This window comes from Andrena cerasifolii, chromosome 16, assembly GCF_050908995.1.
Source record: "Andrena cerasifolii isolate SP2316 chromosome 16, iyAndCera1_principal, whole genome shotgun sequence".
Classification (NCBI taxonomy): domain Eukaryota; kingdom Metazoa; phylum Arthropoda; class Insecta; order Hymenoptera; family Andrenidae; genus Andrena; species Andrena cerasifolii.
Window position 1 is genome coordinate 8,650,025 of NC_135133.1, and position 17,503 is coordinate 8,667,527.

Below are 17,503 nucleotides of genomic sequence, written 5' to 3' on the forward strand. Positions count from 1 at the left end.
ATCAACTTTATTATCCTAATATTCGAATCTACAAGCGTCGCGGGAAGACGTGGGCGAAGAGCGTTTAAAAACCAATATCCAATGAAATTATTATCCGAGCTATTCAGCTTCTTCCCATAATCGTTGCCCCGGAGCGGTGCACAATTAAGGCTCAACGAGTCTTAGAAAGCGGGGGGTGGGTTATTCCGCCGAACGTAATAATATTTACAAAGGTGAGAAGGCGCTAATTGTAAGAAGGAAGACGGAAGGGCGTCCAGCGACTCTCATTGAATCGTAGCCATGATCCACGCCTTCCTCTCTCTCTCTTCCTCTCGCTCTCTCTCTCTGCGATGCAAAACAGGCCGCCACGTCAATTTGCACAGGTAAGCACTGAGTTAAGAATCTCAAAGGCTGTGCTTTCAATTCATCAAGGGCGTCGGGCTGCATGAATTTCGTTTGAGGCGGGCGCCGCTTCTTTGAAGTTAATCGGAGTAAACCGCCGGGATCGTGGTGTCGATTCGTCGACGAGTGGGTGCGAAATTAAAGCTATCCCTTTTATACAGTCGGCCGCAATTGTGCGAGCAGACCTCCAGGACGGGCACTGCGAAGTCAGGGAAGGGTTTGGTTGTTGCGCGCGGAAGCTCGAGGATCGAGAGGAAATTGGACTGCAATCAGGAAGTTTGTTAGTAGACGCGTGGCATCGATAGGAGATAAAGTAACATTTCAAAGTTACAATTGAAGGTGTACGTATCGTTTTAGAAAAAAAGATCTGCGTTCGTACGCGAAGATCTAAAAATTGCAAATGGAAAGTGGCTAAATTAACAAATAGGCTCGATGATAAAATTAATTTCAAGTGTCCTTTTATTGTGGACATCGTCGAACCAGCAAGCCTTCGCATGTTAAACCCTTCGATACCCGACAATGCGGCCTCCGATAAAAAGGGGTCACCGGGTGGGGCGGGGGGGAGGTTGTAAGGGCAGGTTCACCCCAATCCCCGAGCGGGTTCTTTAAATTCAAAAATCGAATCTACCACGGCATTGTTCGTGCCCGTTGGACCACGATCGACATCAGATGGCAGACCGTAACTGTACTTTAAAACTCCCTTTTTCGTCTTTCTTCTTCGCCCCCTCGACCGGCGAATCCGAAAGCAGAATTTTCAGCGCAGATGACAGATTTCCTGGTGCGTGTCCGAGAGGAGGTTCACACTAGATTTTCGCTTGCTCCGTCGAGAAGAATGGAGGTGGTTCGCGACTATCGTATTTGGGAGAAACTTGGGATAAAGCGTTTAATAAATTTATTGAAATAGAATTCGTTGGTGTCTCTTGAAGCGCCGGTTCGAAAGCCTCGCGGAATATGAAACCCGCGATGAATATTTGTTGCCGGAACACACGTGCTTTATTTATAGAGTTTACCTTGACCCGAGAGACCTAGCGCAGAACTCAAAGCGGAATATGTCAAAACATCGCGACGACTCTTTAATAGCACGCGTCTCCACACTTGGTTCGTGACTTTCTCTGTATTAAGAGTTCACGATGATTCTTTTGGGGAGACACCTTTCCAAGATGTACTCGTATATCCTAACAACAAAAGGAGCCAGAAAATCTACTCGCAATGCCAGTACACCCCCGCACATCGATTCTTTCGACCCCTGAAAAATCTAGAAGTCCTCTGTTTGAAAAATAACTAGGCTATACAAATTACCTCGATCACCATATACTTTTCCAATCATGTCCAGAATGAATGCAACAGAAACGTCACGAGTCACTGCTCTAAACGTCCCATAGACTGATTTCAATACCCTAAAAAATGTGAACCAGGTTCGTCTTACTAACCAACAAATACGAACTTATATGTAACGGCTGGTGCCAAACGTGTTAACACGTTGACTGTCACGCAATTGTCCCACTTGTCACTCTACGCCGCTTCTAAGAACTGTGGTACGCTCCAGAATTTTGTTTATTTATTGGGTTTATTTAAAATCGTTCTAAAGAAAAATTACAAGTCCGGTGGTCACTGATCACCCCCGTGCCAGTCAACGTGTTAACTTCTTCCCTAAATCGATGCCATCGAGGTGGCTGCTCCTCAAGTTAGGAGGAAAGAGTTCCAGAGGAAGACTCACCGGAATTGACAGTGTTGGTGTCCGCGTCCACAGACTCCGTCTTCTGCTTCTTCGGAAGATCCTCTTTATCCTCGTCGGAAGCCTCGGTCCGTCTTTTGGGCGTCGAGCTGGCGCTAGCCTTCAGCTCGATCGGGCTCCCAGCATCCGGCCCCGATCCCTGGGGCGTCGGGGGGCTCTCCAGCCTGCCCCCGCCCCTCTTGTTGATGGGGGCAGAGATGCTGGGCACCGAATTCAGCTTCGAGTCCTGATCGACAGCCTTCAGGGCGAGGGCGTCCTCCGGATCGGAGTCCTCCGGCGCTGCCGTCGCTGGCGGGCTGTGGCAGCCCTGAGGAGTGGTGCGACAGTGGTTGACCTTGTGCTCGATGAACCGTACGATCTCGCCAAGGGGGTAGGACGCCCTGCAACCCCCGCATTGGACGGTGTCTGGGGATGTGGTACCTTGCGAGGTTTCCGCTGCAAGCAAAAGACATTTCGCTTTTAAGCAGACTGTCCCAATTCTTCTTCCTCTTAAGCATATTTTTTATGGTGGGTTGTAGGGGATGTAGATGGATGGTAAAATAGTGGGGGATTTTTAACCGTCGTTGGTGAGGCGAGAGATGAAACCGTGTCATTTCTAACTCAGTAAAAATTATTTATTTAGACGTCAGAGAATGAAGGTTCTCAGATTTTTGTTTCAACCCCTGGCTGAGTCTGTTTGGACCCCAGTGTAATGTTATCGAGCGTGATAATAGTAGGGGAAATTTGGGAAATTGAGAAAATTACTTGGCTACTGCTCTAAGAAAAAGAATATCGTTTAAAACGCGTATGGTAAGATAGTTATAAAGGTCCAAAATGACCCAGGCGACGACTTCCGTGTGATCAGTCGAACCGTCCGCCGTCCGACGGTTCACACAGTTAGTTAATCACAAAAGTATCCGTCCGCTCTATATATATCACTGTGTTACATATTACATAAATCGTCTTCAAAGTAAGAATTAGCAATTCTAATTCACATTAATATAAACCTTTCGTTTTGGATGCATTCAAGTGAAAAATTGTGCATTTAAAAATGTATTCTTATTCGTGGAAGTTTGTGCAAAAAAATATTCCCCCAAATTCAATACCAATTTGATTTATAAAAACGTAATTACAATAAGTTAATATTCTTCTAATATTCCTATTTTATTATATCACACATAGATCCAACTAATTTTCTGTGATTTCGGTGATCTCACTAAAGATATATTAATCAAGGTTTATACCTACCAATGTAAATTATAATAAGTAATTCTGAATTTAACATTACCTAATTAAGTGAAATATATTATACTGTTCCGAGTAAGTGTATATTAAAATACACGTACGTATTTACGAAGTACAAATGTACGATTTATTCATCGTAACTTCAGTACACGTACTAAAAATCGACCAGCCTTCGATACAAGGACACTTCAGCTGTGACAATTTTCTGTTAAAGCAGACCGACTGTCTTAATTACTTTCTCTTGGACCACTCAGGCCGCTGCGTTTGGTTTCTCGCAAGTATGCTGACTTTTACTCGTTTTACACGATGGGACAAACACGTGGTGCAATGAAACTAAACAGATCTCTGTTAAAACTCAGGCCAGAGGTACTTGAGGCTAAAGGACCGGACACTTGTCCCTTTTCTCGAACCTATGTCTCGGACCACCCAGCAAATACCGCCACACTGTGACGTTCCATAACATCGCGTGTCCGTTTTGGCTTTTGTTCCTTACGAGCAAAATTCACGAAGGAAAGAAATCTCCTTTCTAGCTTTCTACACCAGTCACCCAAGGGTCTCTGCCAGATACCCTAAATTGCCCGCTAACTCAGCGCGAGTGACCCTTGGCCCATGTGCAGCGCACGTGTGGAGCGTGTCCACTCTGTTCGTTTACATTAGGCAAGACACCAGAACTAAAATTTCGTAGACATCTTGTTCCCTGCTTTTCTCTGGTCCAACCCCTTCAATCCCCCTCGCAAGAACTGTAGGCACACCCTCGGTGCATCATCTCCAAAAATTGGAATTCCAACGGTGGCGTTTATCGAGTCGAATTTCGAAGCAAGGTTAATTGTACACGGAAAATATACGAGTCAACGGTTCAACGGGCACCATAAATATTTCCCCAGCGATAGTATTCGTGCTCCTCAATTAACTCGCGTTCTACGTGCGCACCGTAACCCATTCCGGAGCCGATTCGCGCGCGTACGAAGAACAGAAAGGGAAATTCGGTTGGCCCGAGGAAAGCGTACGGCTGATATAGAGATCTAATTTCCTTCTACGCAAGTCTTATAATTCACCGTGGTTCGAGGGGGCTAAGGTCCCGGGGTCAGCCGCAGACGTAACAATTCACTTTTAAGTGTCCTCGAGCAGACCTGCTGGCAGAGATTGTTGCGTCTCCGCCGTGCCCTTCTCCTTATATTTCGGCCCATTAACATAGAGATTGGCAGGAGTTTCATACATCGATCTTTCCCTCGGCGAGTCAAGTATCCCATATCCATTCGAATAGAACTGCCAGCCCCCGCGTAAAAACAAGAAAACCGTCTGCCCATCGTTCCACCTATTGTCTTCCCTGCTTCCTCGACTTTTACATCCCCCCTTCCCACCCCCCTCTCTCTCTGGCCTCTTCGTGCACGTTTCTAGCGTACGCGAGCTCGCTCTTTTATTTTATCCGACGTCCTCCATCATCCGTCTGGCCGACTTCCCTTTTTTCACTCCACTGTTCTACCGCACTCCTCTGTTTACCCTGTGCGCATACATTTCTACTCGCTCCGATCCCCTGCTACCCTTTTCCGCGCTTTCGCGGGTGCGCGCACACCGTTCGATTCTTTCGGGGCGGAGCTTTCACTTGACCACTGGACAGCGCGCAAACTCCGCTGTCCTTGACCAAGCTGGTGGTACCCTCTTTTGCATGTATGCGGATATTTTACATTGTTACATCAATTCTGCCTATCGAGCTCTGGGGTGCTGCGCGAGAATGTTAGGTTTACAGTAGCGGTGGAAAATAACAGAAATGAGATGGTTACATTAGGAAGAATTGTAACTTAAAATTTACCTCCCATAAATTGGGGTGTTTTCTGGGATACGTCAACACGCTATGCGGAGCCTAGCGTTAACTGTATCCCTAATTAAAAACCTCGCGTACCCACCTGGGTTATTTCAGAGTGGTGAGTTCTTTTTTAAAAGACACCAATCTTTTGGTGATTTTGAATTTGTGGTGAAGGAGATTTAATATAGATTTGGTCACCTTTAATGAGCCACTTGTTAGCTTTACTGGAAGACTTCTATCAAGGAACTTCATCCGTTTTACTCATTGTCCAATCAACAGACCCCAACAATCACCCGAGGAATCACTTTTCACACGAGAATCCTCCGCATCGGAGTCAAGATAAGCCACCCTCCGCCGCTTCGCCCCTCGCGAGCATCTCCCATCGCTGCATCCCCGGAAGGACACATACCTGCGCCCAACAGGAAGCGAGATAAGCCCAGCACGAGCGAGACAATCGGCCGAAATCGGGCGCGAAAAGAGGGCACAAGCCTGCTATCATCGGTGGAGAAATACCCGAGGAAAAGAGGATCCGAACGAGGCCTCGTAGACTAACAACGACGCGAGACGTGCGTAGCCCTCGAGGAGAGCTCGCGTGGACATGGAGGACGAGGAAAAAACGGCGATCGAGGCTCGGACGGAAAGCGAACGAGACAGAGACCCGGTCCTGAATGGACCTCGGGGTCCGTTATTCGCCTACGATTCAAAAGCGCTCGGTTAGAAACAAGAGACGCGCGACCGGTCGTTAACGACAATGGGCTTTTGTTTTTTCGGGGGCAGATGTTGGACCGAGGCTCGGGAGCTGCGGCGACGGGTACGGGTAGCTACCCCTGGCGTCCTATGCAGGCCCAGTACCGAAGGTGAGCGAAGGAGGACCGACCGACCGACGCGTGTCTCTTCGTCACTTGGCGAATCTCCCTCGTGCCGAGCGAACACGCGCCCCGATGCAACCGTATCTCTGCCCTGTAACCTGCCCCCCCGGAACCGGTCCAAAGGAGATACGCCACCCAATCGAGTGTCGTCAAGCGTTTATTCATTTCCCTGCTTCCTGCTTGGCACGCTTCGCTTCTGTCTCTTGCGCGAATTATAAGTATAGGAAAGAGATACGTATGTCCGTTTAAGGTTTTTTAATACTAGATATTCTGAGGGTGCTTGTGTCGGGGGTGTTAGTAGCGGGGTTGTGAGGTTATTTCAGAGATGCGAGGTTTTGATAAAGGAGACTAATTTTTTGGTGGTTTTGAATTTTTGATGGAGGGCGTTTAATATAGATTCGGCCACCTTTAGTGAGCCACTTGCCAGTTTTGTTGGAGGCTTTCTGTTAAGCAACGTCGTCTGGTTTGGTGAATTTTAAGGTGATCTCTTCGAAATGTTTTCCGTCGGTGAAAATAGAACCGTCGAGGGAAAGTTATTGTCCTTTCGCTTGTTAATTTCCCATGCTTTTGATTCGATTTATTCTGATTACCTATCTGGGATAAACACGGAGGTACTGCAAGGAGGATCCGGCGAGGAGTGGTGGTATGTGTGGGAGAGAGGAGGCCGCGAACAGCCGAGAGAAGATAACATAAAAATACGATATTGCCCCGCGAATGTAAGTTGGATTGCTTACAAATTGGCCCATACATCTGTAATGCCTCGATCACTGTACCTCGTGGCTCCCTTACTGCGCGAGACTTCGTAATTTCCATCTACGAGTGGGGCAGATACGTATGGGAATCACTGCAGGAAATGTCCCGAGCTTATTAGTCGTCCACATTAATTTTCTTTCCTCCACTATCCAAGCGAAATGAAACGCCCGGGCCAGAGAATAAACGGCAGACGCGTATTACTCACGATAAGTCCTGATATTAAATCCTTAATTGCTTCTTCCTAATATTTCTCATCTCCGCAGACTCTCCATTTCTCACCTCTTGTCGTTTCAATCCCAAGCAGGCTCTACCCTAAACCCCACCTTTACTCTCCATTCGATTCCACCTGCCCTCGTAATTCGAATAAATTCGAAACATCAAACTGATCCTCGCGCGATCCACCTCCGGGCCCAATTCCGATAAACTTCAAGCCGTTTAAACATCTTGCGGAGGGATCGAAACATCCGCGACGGATTCTTCCTTGCACAGACGTGTCCCGCACTGCGCGACGATACAAACGCGGCCAGCATAGACAATCCCCCTCCCCGAAGAATATCCCGAGGCGGTTTCCTTGTTAGGACATCCGTCCTGTCAAAACGTCCAGAGGACACATCGGAGCAATTGAATTACGATCATCCCCAGGGCGAGCTCCGACCGTAACCAATAATTCCATTATCCATTAGTATTGGGTCGCGCCAATTTCCTCCGCCGACCGAGGAATCGTACGCGTCCGCGTACGTGGCAGCCGAGCCACGCGAAATACAGAGACGGATCAAGAAACGGATAGATTCCTGGCACACGTCGCGGGACTATCGAACCGCACGATGTACGGATCCGCGATACCGCCGATAATGGAGACCCGTCGACGAAATCAACGTCGTTTCGCCGTTTCCAACGACGAACGGCGTCCCGTTTCCATCGGGAAACCTCTCAAGTGCTCGTGCACGATCATGGGAATCCGAACAATTTCCGCGCGTCGCGGTTCTTTCACTTTCCCGACTGTCGCATTTGATTGGTTACAGCGGTATTTGAAACACTGTGCGGCGTATTAGCGAATACAGTTACGCGTTCGTGGGACGGAGCACGATGCACAGGGATTTTTTCAAGTAGGAAAGGTTAAGTGGACTGTGTTAGTTGAGTAACCAAGGGATTTTATCTAGAGTGATTTTCGCGTAAAAAAATTATGTTAGCTCGTTACATTAACACCGGTGGCCTAGGATATTTATCGGAAGCGAAATTAGTCCTTATAGAAAACACTGTAAGTGCCAAAAATCAAATTCTATGGTATAGTATTCCAATTAACGCGTAGAACATTTTCCGATGAAAATTTCTCCGTTTTTAATTTTGCCACTCACAGTGTTTTCTGCGAGGACTCTTCAAATCAATTTGGAACTCAGAATAGAACAGAAGGAAGCTGAAATCGCCAAGAATATGACAGAACTACTACTCTTCTATAATTCAACATCGCGATCTACTTTTCTCCCCACTGTTCGCAGCCCTCCGAAAACTCTGAACTTGCCACCGCACAGGGCAGCTAAAGCATCGCTTTGTCAGATGATTATCGATCAGTAAAACATCAGAAAGACACTGGGAACACTGTAGAATAGTACGTTTACTACCCCAAAATGTGATCGAAGAAGGGTGCCGCTCAAGCCGAAGCCCGTAGTGTTAATGAAAAATCAGTACACTATATCGGAACCCAGTGTTCGTCAGCGATTCAGCGCACACACCCTCGGAACGGAGACATCTTAACCCCGTTCCCTCGCGTTGTTTATACCTGTGCACGCCATTACGCGTCCCTGCAGGCCGACGGTTTCCATCGAGGCACAGTTGCTCGCGACCAGCCACGGATTCAGACGCGGACACGCGCGAACACACGATCGCGACCGGCGATCGAGATCATCGCCCTGCTCGGTTATCGTTAATTGCCTAAATACGCGGCGTGCGTTTCCATCGACAAGGGCGGAGAACTGCTTTCTTCCATGCTCGGATGCTGACTGGAGCATCGAGGGCACGCGCAGGGCCGTGGACCAAGGGGCCCCCGGCAGGATATCAAAAGAAGAAAGGGCCTGCCAGGCACGTCCTTCCATGGTGGGGGCAATTTTTATACGAAACCCCCACTTTTTCCCTCGTCTTTCTCTCCCCGTTTTCCTCCGTTACCCGTCGCCTTTCTCCGCGCGGCCCGGAAACCCCACTCGCCCCTTCGACTTTCCTCCAGGGGTGAGGAGTTTTTTAACCCCCTCGAACGAGTTCATCGCGACGGAGTGGGACTACCCCACAAAGGATCCAAAATGGCGCACCGTGCCTGCCGTTTTTTCCCTCGACCACCCCTCGCCATGTGCGTGGACACGCATGCCCCGATGCACGCGGGATAGAAAAAACCCTGACCCCGTCTATGGGATCGAGGAAAGAATTGGATCCGACGGGGCCCGGGGATAGGTCGCGTTCGGGCCTCGTTCGACGTAGCCCTTGTACCCCCGCCTCTTTTGCGGAAGCTTTTCTTCCATATCTTCGATCGTTTTCCCTTTTAAGGACGCGTCTTTGAGGCGCCTGCCGGCGGAAAGCGAGACGAGACCTAACGGGTACTTGTTTTCCAATGGAATCGGGGTCATGGGTGTAGTATCGCCGTCCGTCCGTTTCGCGTTAAGTACGAGGGAGATGGGAATCGGGACCGAGGGTACTGGTATGTCGGTGCTCGAATTTGGAACGATTTTTGGGTGGTTGAAAATTTATATCGGATCCGGGGTTCCAGTGGGGACTTCAATCGAGGGCCTTGCAGCAAGAGAGCTGCAGCTCCATCTTTACCAACTTCGAGTAAATTAGATAAAAGTGTTTGCGAAGGTATTGCTTTGACGTAACATTAAAAAGAGATCACTAATTGAAGAACATATATCTTCACGCAATAAGAAGTAGTGTTAAGCAACGTAAAGTTTGAGTTGATAAATTTTTATTTCTATTTAGGGTGAAAAAATATTCTATGATAAAAATATTAATATTGATGTTAATATTTCTATTTTCATTTATTTGCAATAAATCGGATTTGCATCAAACGTCCACGAAGTGATGTAGAATTTTTTCCCCAAAATTGAACTGCACCCCTCTCGTCGCAAGGTCTTCAATTCGTGGTTTATAATAAATAATAATAATAATAATTTCTTTCATAGCAGAATAAGAATATTGGAATCCAAGTTATTAGACCCCAGGAATCAAATTTAATAGAAGTTTTCTTTATTATTGAAATATGATTATTTCAACAGCTCCGTTCGTTACTTCTTCGCAAACCCTCCATCCCTTAACACCTCCACCGACCGCTATTCTCCTTCAACCTCGAGTCGCCAGCCGAAAAGCCGGAACGCTGCGAAGCCAACTCGTTTCTCACGTCTGCTTTCCTGCTTTCCTCCATACAGCCGTGAGATATGCGCGGGAAGCAGGGGTCCCGGGCGAGATTGAATCGCGACGACCAAGGCGTAACTCGCAAGGTGGACTGACCGTGAACGGATCGACGGATCATCCAGCGGCTGCTCGCTCGCGTACAGGGAACGGGTGAAATCGGTTGACCACTGTGCGAGGCCGCATTGTGCCAGCTCGTCCTCGAGCGGTGCACGCCGGCCCGGCTAGAAAACTCGGCGCTTCTATCCGTTCCGCGGTCGACCAGACGGTTATGAGAAATATGAAATCTGGTTCTCACGGGCCGTGAATGGGGTACGCCGCTCGGCGTCTTTCTCTTTCTCGCTGCTTTCCCACTCGCCTCTATCGTCGCTCCACATGCGTATCGTGGGAGGATCTCTAGTCCCGGGGGTCCTTTGTGAGCGGGCAGCAGGACATTGTCCATTGAGAAACGGCCAAACAGGTCCTAGAGAGTTGACCTGTCCCGTCCCCTTTTCAATCGGGCCGCGTCTTTCGAGGAAAAACCCCTTTCCTTATTTCTTCATCAAAATAAATCATGTGGGTCACAGTTAGGCGCGGTCCAGCTGGCTCGCACACTGCCAGGCCAGTTCAGCCAGAATCGATCGCCGATTCCAAATCCATCCCGACATCCTGTCACGTCCCCCATCGACCATGGATCAACGATGGATCGACCGTGCGTGGCCTCCGTCAGCGTTTTCACCTTTCGTGGGAGTCGAAATCGATGCCCCGCGTCGCATTCCTGGGAACGTCGCGGGGTCTCCCGCCGAGCAACACTTCCACGGCCTGCTCCCTCGCCGCGGAAATGTCGCGTGCTTTCTTGCAACGTTTGTGCAATGCGCGAATGATGGTATCGCGACGCTTCGACGGCAGTTTTATAAGAATCCAACTAGCAGCTCAGTTTCGCCACCTCTGTGTACCAGCGATTCCCGAAACGAGCTGAAGTTCGCGCGGTTTCGCCGCGCTCGCCCGATGGGGTAGCCAAAGGGAACCCGCGTGTCAGCTCGTTTCGTTTCCCAGTGGCTTCCCCGGCCCTGTAACGAGGGCCCCGGATTTTTCCTGCAACCGCGAAACGGCACGCGTCACTTGCCGCTCTTGCTGGGCAATCAGCGGGCGAACAAACGGCGAGGAGAGCGCGATAACAACGGGCGAGGATCGCCAATGGGGAACGCGACGAAACGCTATGGCGAGGTTTTATTGTCCAGCTCGGCGCTGCTGTCCTTTCTTCCTCTGTCTGCGTCCTTCTCGCCGCTGCGCGGCTCCTCTGGCCCCGCTCTTTCGCTCTGGCCAGCGTCGGTTAATTAGAAAGTTCCGTGGTAAAGAGAGGAAAGAGGAGAGGGGGCTGCTTCGTTGTTACATTATTCAAAACGACCTGCCCTCCCCCCCCCGTTCTTCCTTCACGCGAAACTCGCTGCTAGCTCGCCGCAAAACATCCGAATGCAAACTTTTGACAACGCGCGAGCGCGCCAAGTGCCGAAGCATGTCACGCGTAATAATTAACGATCGCGGCGAATTTTCTCAAGCGAGAATTAACGCGGACGGGCCCGCGCTGATCCTGTTGTTACCAAATTTCGAGTCGGCGAACTCGAGCTTCCGAAAATGTTTACGAGGGACCGCGTCGGGGGCGGGGGGTGGCCCACCGCGACGATGGCGGCTGTTTCTGTTAACCTGGACAACGGTTGACGAGTAAACTCGATGCTCCTGGCTGAGTTTTTCACGATCGTGTAGTGGGGAGGAGGTGCTGGGTGTTGTTGCGCTGGATTGTTAGGTGTAATTAGGGGAGGGACTGATATCAAGTGTGGGGATCGGTGCAAACCCCTTGAGCAACGAGGTGATTCTTGGATTATTATTATTGTTATTATTAAATGACTTTATTGCACCATTACAATTAAAATTAAAATTACAATGGCGGCAGATATGAGGCAGAGTGGGATTAATTGCACCCTGATAAAGGAAAAATGCTGGGAAGTATTTGGTCACCTGCTACGTGTGCGTTTGAGACAGGGGAAAATGGAACAGAATGTAAAATAGTTGATTACTCCTTGTTCTTATCAAATTGCTAGGGAATTTTTTCCCCCAGTATCTTTGTATTTATCGAACTTTTAATTTTTAAATCAGTTCTTTTCTGTTTTAAGTTAACTTTGTACATTACCATTCTAACTCTGTTGTACGAGCTCAGTTTTAACAGTTATTTTATGTTCGATTAATAAAAATTCTGGAGAATCATATGTATACTTTTGAATCTATTTTTAACGGTAAAATATAAAAGAAGGGAAAATTTTTTTAATTAAGAGTTAATAGAAAATATTAATTCTATATTATATTTTCGAAATGTATGTCTAATCAGACTGATTAACTAAATTTTGTAAATTACCGTATCTCAATATTTATTTAAATTAGGATTAGTAACATCTCCTGATGTTTGAAGTCAAAGACTTGACTATGGGCTCTTGCATAATCGTTCTAAGGGATCTGCGGAACTTTGTACTTTTGCTCGAGTAAACGTAGCCTCTTTCAGAGACCAATGGTAACCATATCCATCTACTTACCTACGACGCGCATAATTGCATTTACTTCCATCACAGTTTCCCAAGCCAACCCAACGGTGCGCTAGTAAAGGAGAGACCTACGGTGGCCCACCAATTCGATAAGCTGCTGTAACTATTTTTTCATCTGTTCACTGGGAACCTCGCCCCGCGTCTCCACCGCGATTATACGAAATTCATTCCGCTCGATAAACCGACCGATCGAAGATCACGCGAGCGATAAATTGATCTGTGACAGATCCCATCCCTCCCGTAGCCCATTCTCACCCCATCGAAGGGTGCAGTTACCCACAATACACCTATTACAACGAAAACACGTTATTAAACTTTCCCCCGAATCCTTCCGAACTTGAAATTCGCCGTATTCATAATCCTCCTTCGGGAGCCACTTCCGTGCCCCCGAATTTCACTAAATCGATCTGTTAATCGCGCCGACGCGTACTTAACAGCTCTCAGCCGTGGCTCCCATAGCCGTGGCAGAAAAAACCTGACCCCAAATTTCTTTTTTTACGCCACTATTCTCGGATCCCGCGGCGCAGCACCCTGCAGGTCGGCCACGCAATTGGTCCGGCCTCGTACAATGAATTATCTGGACGATCCTCCCTCCCCTGGCCCGAACCCCGGGTCGATTTTTTCTCAAAAAAGGCACCGTCCCGCTGTGCAATTTTGTCGGCCACGACCAATTGGAGAGCAGCCCGCGAAAACGGCCACGCCACTGGTCGAAAGCTGGCAGACCTTCGAACTGGTTTCTCTTCTTCTTATTCCGCTTCCGGATCAGTCGCGCCAGCAATGGCCGGACATCACTCCGAGCTGCCTCTCCTTTTGTCACCTTATCTCATTGTACGAGTTCCCTCGCCCGTTACTTTTCGCGTCCTCTCACGATGGTCGCCTCGTTAAAGCAAATATCCTGCGAAAATCGCCGCTTCGAATCGTCACTTCCCCTTCCGGTGCTAACAACTCGAAGGACCGCGGCGTTTGCCTAAGCGAACGGACGATTGATTCGTAGCTTGGTCAGGGATCGTTCCTCTTCGATGGTCTCAGTTTTTCATTTACTTCAACTCGGATGAGTAGAATACCTTTGTTCTTGGTTTAGGGGGACTTTATTGGGCAAAGATTTGATGAGCTCTTTGGCTAGCACAGTGGGAATTACAGATTTTTGGAGCGAGTAGTTTTGTAAACAGTTTAAATGCTTGCGATGAGATCTGTGCACGTTTGAATACCTGTAGTGGAATATTTTTATGCACAGTGGATCGAAGGAATGGAAGAGTTTGTGATCTTTATCGATCACAAATCCACTATTCAAAGAAGCAAATCTTTATTCGTGAGTACCTTGCTGAGTCCAAGTACTAATAAGCTTCTCGAATGGGGCAAACATGAAAGCATTCCATGGTACACTTGCTGAAGATTTGAGCAGTCTATCGGCGACATTGATTCGCGCGTTAAGTAGCAGGTAGAATTAGTTCGTGTTCTCAGACAGAAGACAGCGAGAGTTCAAGCCCATCGAGCAGCGCGAAAATCCTCGATACCGCGCCATTAGTGTTGCCTCCTCTTTCCCATTTAATTACACGCTGGGAGCACGACCAAGCTCCCCGTAAAGTGGCACCAAAGTAGCGTTCAAGTTCCCGAAGTTACGCCGTTGCCAAACGAGCGCGCATAACTGGCTCGCGGCGTTCTAACCTCAGACTTGACTCAGAACCGAGGGAAAATCTAAAAACGACGCGTATCCTCCCTGTTCCCCTGAACTTGGTCTCCAGTAAATCGTATTTATAGAAGGTCCGAGGCAGCGTGTACGCGCCACGTGGTTTACACACGCACAACCCTCGAATATTAGATTATAACGGGTGACCGTGGCCAAGGAAATCGAGGGAAATACACGCGGCCGAATATAATTCACTCCGTACCACCCCATCGCAGGAGATCTGCAACTAAACACCTCCTCTGGCGTCGGCGTGATTTCACGTCCAGGGATTTGCAACCTGCCCACGGTTTTCGCGAGCTTTCGTATTAATGTTCTTTAAAAAAAAAAGATCGGAAGTATTGCCCCACAATTCGTAAATGGTCACTATGAACGCTCAGAATCTGAAAGTTCGTTTTGAACAAAATTTCCCGCAGCAGAACTGATCGTTTGAAGAGGCGTGCCCGATTTGAAAGTGTATTATTCAAAGACTCCCGCCATTCAAAATGATAAATTAGACTTCTCTCTTCGAAATATAAACAGAATTGAAGGGCCCAATGGAAAACAGGCGTATGCCACCGTTTTATAATTGTTTACACTGCATTGCAGGAACGAATTAATGGACAAAGAAACGAAAATTGCTTTCCACTGACCCTCTCAATTCTAAAAATGATACTGGATGGGTGCTCGTCAATAGTCAATTGTTTAAGAAAGTCTGTACAGTAATTCCTAGGAGAGAGTTCCCAAAGTTGACCGTCCCTCCGGGCTTCAGCAAGTGCCCAAATAATTGTCGAAGTACCTACTTGGCCATGCAGACCCAAAGCAGGAAGTAGAAGCCGGGCAAGTGAGTGTTCCAAACCCTAGCAGCATCCCGCATGAGGAAGAAAGAGAGCCCGACGAGTTGACCCTTGCTCCTCGCGATTAGCGAAACGTTAACCGCAAAAAGGGACTGTCAGATCGCAAGGAGACGCGGTCAGGTTGACCCCTCGTCGGCGATGCACCCTCCCGGACAGGGAGACGCGCCGTGGATGGTCCACGAAAGGGGGGTAGATCGCACCTTGGCAAGTGGAAGAAGGTGGCGCAGAGTGACCCTTGGTCAGGTAGCCGAGCCGAGAGTCGCCGGATCCCCTCTCTGACAAGTGAAACGGCCGACAAAGCGTATAATAATGCGAGCAGATTATCGCCCCGAAGGGTGTTCGCACCTTGGAAGGAGGGACTCGGACAATAGTGGACAATGGACCTGGAAACCGAGACTGCAAACAACATAAATTTTCCTCCGGCGGCTAGCATTATGCTTGGACTCTGTGTCCGGCTAGACACTTTCATTCTTCCTTTATTTCTTTTACCGTCGAGTACCCGGGGACAAATAACACCGTACCAAGGCGCTTTTCCGGAGGCCCAGGTCCCGGGCAAGCCTATTCCGCAGTGCTTGTAAATCCATTACCAGCCGAAAGTCGAAGTGCCCCTACCCTTTCTTCCGCTGTTGCGATTTCAACGGCGTCGTTCTCATTCCAGCCGGCGTTTTTGCCTGGCACCGGTGCCGCGAATTAGCATCGAATGATTTCGTTAGGCACTCGTTTCGATTCCTTTTCATCCACCCATGTGGAACACTCCAACCGTAATTGGATGATTATAAAATACCGTTTACTGCTTCCATGTTACTTCCATGGAAGACAGCCTCTGAGGAGCTATCATACTGATTAACGATCCCACTTAAACCCGCATCATTCCCGATGCTTCGCCGCTGCACAGACATTGTCAAAAGCAACGCAAATTGACGTCAATCTGCCGCACGGCGTCCTTGATGCAGGTCCCTCGATCCGATAAAGAACGCGACTTACCTATACACGGTTTCGCGGTCTTAACCCCGTTTTAAGGGATCTCCCACGGCGGCCAATAAGCCGGGTCGTCGGGCTTCGCGAACGAACCCGACGACATCGTATTTCAGCCGAAATTGCCTAGCGGCAGATTGGACGGACGATATACAGCCCCCGTCGTTGAGTTCGGGAAAGATAGCGAGGCTGTATCGACATCGACTCTGCCCTAGCGTCCAAGGATTTAAGGAAAGCCCCCGGTGGATGGCTAATTAATTTCTAGTCCGTAGTAGCCGCCGTTTCTTCCACGTAATGGGTTTAATCACTTCTGCCTTCGACCCCCCACCCGCGGCTCGCATCTCGGCTCGCGAGAGGCCCCGCCGTGTGTACCCTGGGCAAAGAGGAATTACGCGATCGCCGCGTTGTTAACTCAGGTCCAGAAATAACGGGCCGCGCCGCGGCAGCGCGAGCGCCTACCTTCTTATCTTATCAGGCGACTATTTCCAAACGAAATCGGACGGCAATGTTCTCCTCGCGGGCGGAAAGCACCGCCGCGGCCAGCGATTGCGCCACGCCGTTTACCAAGCGGTGTTTAAAGCCGGTGGAAATGGAGCGGGGGCATTTTTGATCCGGCTACCCAGTAGCGACAGGTGGCGCCATCTACCTCGCGGGCAGAGTTGGGCAAAATGTAATCTAATTACAAATTACGATTGAAATGTAATTGTGCGATTCAATTACAGATTACTTTCTGTAATCGTTCATTTTGTCAACCACAATTACATTGTAATTGTCCTGCACACTTGCAATTACATTGTAGTTGTGCAGGGTAACTACATTGGAGAGTAATTACATTGCAATTGTAATCGAAATTTTGCCGCGCAATGACATTGCAATTGCAATTGTGCGAAACAGTTCCATAGTTATTAAATTGTAACTATTTGATCGTAGTTACAATTGAACAATCCGACAAGCTTAAAAGGACATTACTTTCATAATACATATCTTTTATTCGATGTGTCGAGGAGATTGCACCGCTTCCGTTATGTAGTTTATAAGTAGGTGTTCACTTGAGAGTGAACAAGTGGACACTACGTCCGAGAGTGACTGACGGAGAACGACTTTTAAAGGCAAAACTCAATCCATCGCGGCGGCAGCGGATCAGACGCGGTTCGCGCTGGTCTGTGGGAACCTTAAACTCTCAGACAGCGGACGCGATGTGTCTTCCTTTCGAGTGGATACATAGTAATATTACTATCCGACAGTTGCTTCCGAAATACGAACCAGCTTCGTATTCTGA

General features: G+C 48.5%; 1 protein-coding gene across 2 annotated transcripts in view; it reads right to left on the reverse strand.

Annotated features, from left to right (window-relative positions):
- Positions 1–17,503, reverse strand: part of Cph (BCL11 transcription factor chronophage) — a 42,557-nt gene that overhangs the window by 14,369 nt on the left and 10,685 nt on the right. The window contains exon 2 of one of the 2 annotated variants that reach the window (XM_076829099.1): positions 2,099–2,551. The exons of the other annotated variant lie outside the window; for it this stretch is intronic. Coding sequence (XP_076685214.1) covers positions 2,099–2,551 — 453 coding nt within the window. The remainder of the gene's footprint in view (positions 1–2,098; positions 2,552–17,503) is intronic. 2 annotated transcript variants of the gene reach the window in all.